The sequence below is a fragment of the Anneissia japonica genome, unplaced genomic scaffold (assembly GCF_011630105.1).
Source record: "Anneissia japonica isolate Jap-2015-1 unplaced genomic scaffold, ASM1163010v1 scaffold287696_len20384_cov129, whole genome shotgun sequence".
Taxonomy (NCBI): domain Eukaryota; kingdom Metazoa; phylum Echinodermata; class Crinoidea; order Comatulida; family Comatulidae; genus Anneissia; species Anneissia japonica.
In genome coordinates, this window is record NW_022686088.1 from 190 (window position 1) to 3,377 (window position 3,188).

Sequence of the window (3,188 nt, forward strand, 5' to 3'; positions counted from 1 at the left end):
TCGGGCATTACTCAAAATGTGGTCCAGGGCAAAGCTGACAGAAAAATTAGAAAATTTAAGGGTTTCGAAGGCTTATTTAATTGATTTTAGAAAGGTGGCTGTGGCGGATGCAGGGGTGCAGACGGTGCGATCGTACCCCCTAAATTGTATTACGAAAAATAATTATTGACATGTGAATTATTGGTAACATGCATTCTTATACCCATGGGCGCAGATAATGAGCAGGGGACATGTCTCCCACATATTGTTAAGAGGGGGTGGTCTCACTTTTTGTCCGCAATGGAATTTCATAAGTCAAGAAGATGCCTGAAAATGGTTGATTATTCCTAGGACCCAGAATGTTCTGACATAGTTTTCCACGACCCAAACCATGGTTACCATAGAAATGGCGTCCAAGATACAAAAATATACGGCCAAATGTAATAAAGTAGATCCCTAGTTTTGGACACCCTTAAGGTAATCGATACTTTCAGTGAACAGATGGGGATGGGGAAGGGGGGCAACGTCTATGAAGGGCACACCCCTATTAATCGGACACTTTCTGAATTTCTTGGTGAACCAAATGGTCAAATATATTCTGCCTCTATTTAGTGTGAACATCAGTGTAGGCCTACTGCATGTGTTCTTATATTTTTGAGTCACTCTATTCATGCTATATGCATTCCTCCAAGTAAGCTAAATATATTTTTTATATGTAAAGGGGAGGGACACCCCTATTAAGGGGACACGTTTGGACCCCTACGGTACTTATTAAACTAAATAATAACCTACTAAAAGCATCATTTCAATCTTATTTTTCATGATATTTCGATCTCGATCTTTTTTTTTTTTTTTTCCTTTTTTTTTTTCTGATTTGTGTTAATTGTGACATTGGTTGCTAGCTCCTTTGTCATGTTTTGATTTCATACTGCCCACTAATTTAGCAGTGACGGTTACTTATAAAGCGTAAATTGCCCTCCAGACGAGTAGACAAACTAGGAGCCGAGGTTGTGAATTAGTGACGGAACACTAAAATTCCTAATACGTTATTACCAAAACAAATATTTCTGTGTATTTTGAAACACAAACAGTACTAAGATTAGTAGACTCAAGCTGAGTAGACTGTTGGCGCATAGCGATGTTTTATTAAGCTCATCAACATCGGATAACAGCCAATTAGGGCCTAACACAAATTGAAGATAATATAATAGTTTACCAAATTAATTAATCTCATACGTTTTATATAATTTTCTAGACGAAGATGCGATCTGACGACCCCAAAAAATTCACCCACGACCAAAGCTTGGGTCGCGACCTATGGGTTGTCGTCCGGAAGCATAAATGACCCATTTTTTAAAGAAAGAGCGCTGTACAGCCAGAGTGGATTATTTTGTAGCAACATACCGGTATATCTCTGCCCGCAAACATCTGAATTACCTACAGGCCTACTACAGTACGATTCGAGTGCGATTTCCTTTATTATTATTATTATTAGAATTATGAGAAAAAGCATGCTAACAATTAAGTATTATTTTCTATAGGCCTACATCAACAGCGATTAATTTGAGCGATGATGATGAATTATTTTACGATGTACTTAGGAAATTTTATATTTACTACGAATGTTTGAAAACATGATTACTGAAATGTTTACTAACTTAAGAAGTCTACCTGAAGCAACAATGTGGTTATGTGCACGTCAGCACGGCATTGATTTGATAGAAAAAAAAGACTCAACTTGGATTGAGTTAATGATTTACTTAAATACTTCGTTCCAACATTCGAAACAAAAACGCGAAAATTTTTCAGGTATATGAAGGCTCTCTGTTTATTTTTTAAAATATTTTATTAATTTTATTTTCACTGCATAATAAGTAAAATCACAATACACGCCTTAAACTTATTTATTTTTTTAGTTATTTATTCTTAGCCAATGAAACAATATGCAAATCAAAATCCAAGATGGCAAGGAATGACCACAGTTATAAAAACAAACTTTGGCTCAGAAATGATTAAAAATAACAATACAAAAATATAACATCATATTAGAAATACAGCAATAATATAGCATCCAAACCAAAGTTAAAATATTGTTTTTGAAATATTTAAAAAAGAATAGATATGAAAAAAAATTATCAAAGTTTTTTTGATTGATATTTGATATACTCGTGCGTCAAGAGGGCGCTGTTCATTCTGCTCTGCCTGTGCTCTGCGTGCGAGAGTGAGAGACAAACATCATGTTGAATATCAAGATGATAAGTTACTATACTGCAGCTTGAAAACCATTTTATTCTTGGAATGCCTTCTGTACGTACTTATGAGGAAACTAGTCAAGTGTTCATATTTATTTTTTTTTAATGCGAAAGCTTATGGTCACGTTTACAAGGTAAGTAATAATGTAGCCCAACCATGGGTACAACAGCTCCCTAGCCTAGCTAGGCCTAGGCCCAGTTCTTACGGGTATGTAGGCTCTAGCCTAGGCCCCCAGCTTACTCTCTGTGCTAGGGCTTGGGCCTACAGTAGGCCTATGTAGGCTATGGTTCTAACTAGGCCTATTTAGCCTCCATACTACTTTCTGGCCGCCTAGCCGTAGGTTAGCGGGTTGGTTAAGCTAGGCATTATTGGGGCTAGTACTAGAGGGCTACCCCTTCTAATAATAATACTAATAGCATTTTAATATGCCTTTTTTTACAACCCAAGCAAGCCAGTGGTGCATAACCAACAGAAATAAGATAAGCTTTGAGGCTAAATTCTTGTCCTCATGTTATCTAAAAATTCATATCTCCATAACGGAGGATCATATATCACAAAAGACTATTCTACACCACTATATGGTTGGAAAAATATTAAAAAATGTTTTTATTTCAACCTCTGAAACCAAGATGGAAAAAGAAGAGCCTATGTATAGTATTGATATTTACCATGACTTCAAATTTTCTACAACAGGAGATGGCAGACATGGCACAGTACTCTTTGACAAAGAAGCATTCGCTGCTAAGGTAGAATTCAGTTGATCATTCCTTTCACATTTCAGTGATACTCAGTACTGTAATAAGGCAACACTTTTTTTTATAATTTGTTTCCCAAACTTTTTATTTCAAAGATCGTCATCTGAGGAGGATGAAAAAAATATTAAAATACAAATTTGGTTTTATATTTAGGAAATATTTTTGCCAAATATATCCAGACGGAGGAGAAAATAATAATAA

The 3,188-nt window shown here is 35.7% G+C and overlaps 1 protein-coding gene across 1 annotated transcript in view; it reads left to right on the forward strand.

Moving 5' to 3' along the window:
* The first annotated feature begins 2,031 nt into the window (after window positions 1-2,031).
* Window positions 2,032-3,188, forward strand: part of LOC117113423 (transcription initiation factor TFIID subunit 7-like) — a 6,270-nt gene continuing 5,113 nt past the window's right edge. The window contains exons 1-2 of the mRNA XM_033256745.1: window positions 2,032-2,365; window positions 2,926-2,977. Coding sequence (XP_033112636.1) covers window positions 2,297-2,365; window positions 2,926-2,977 — 121 coding nt within the window. The 5' untranslated portion in view covers window positions 2,032-2,296. The remainder of the gene's footprint in view (window positions 2,366-2,925; window positions 2,978-3,188) is intronic.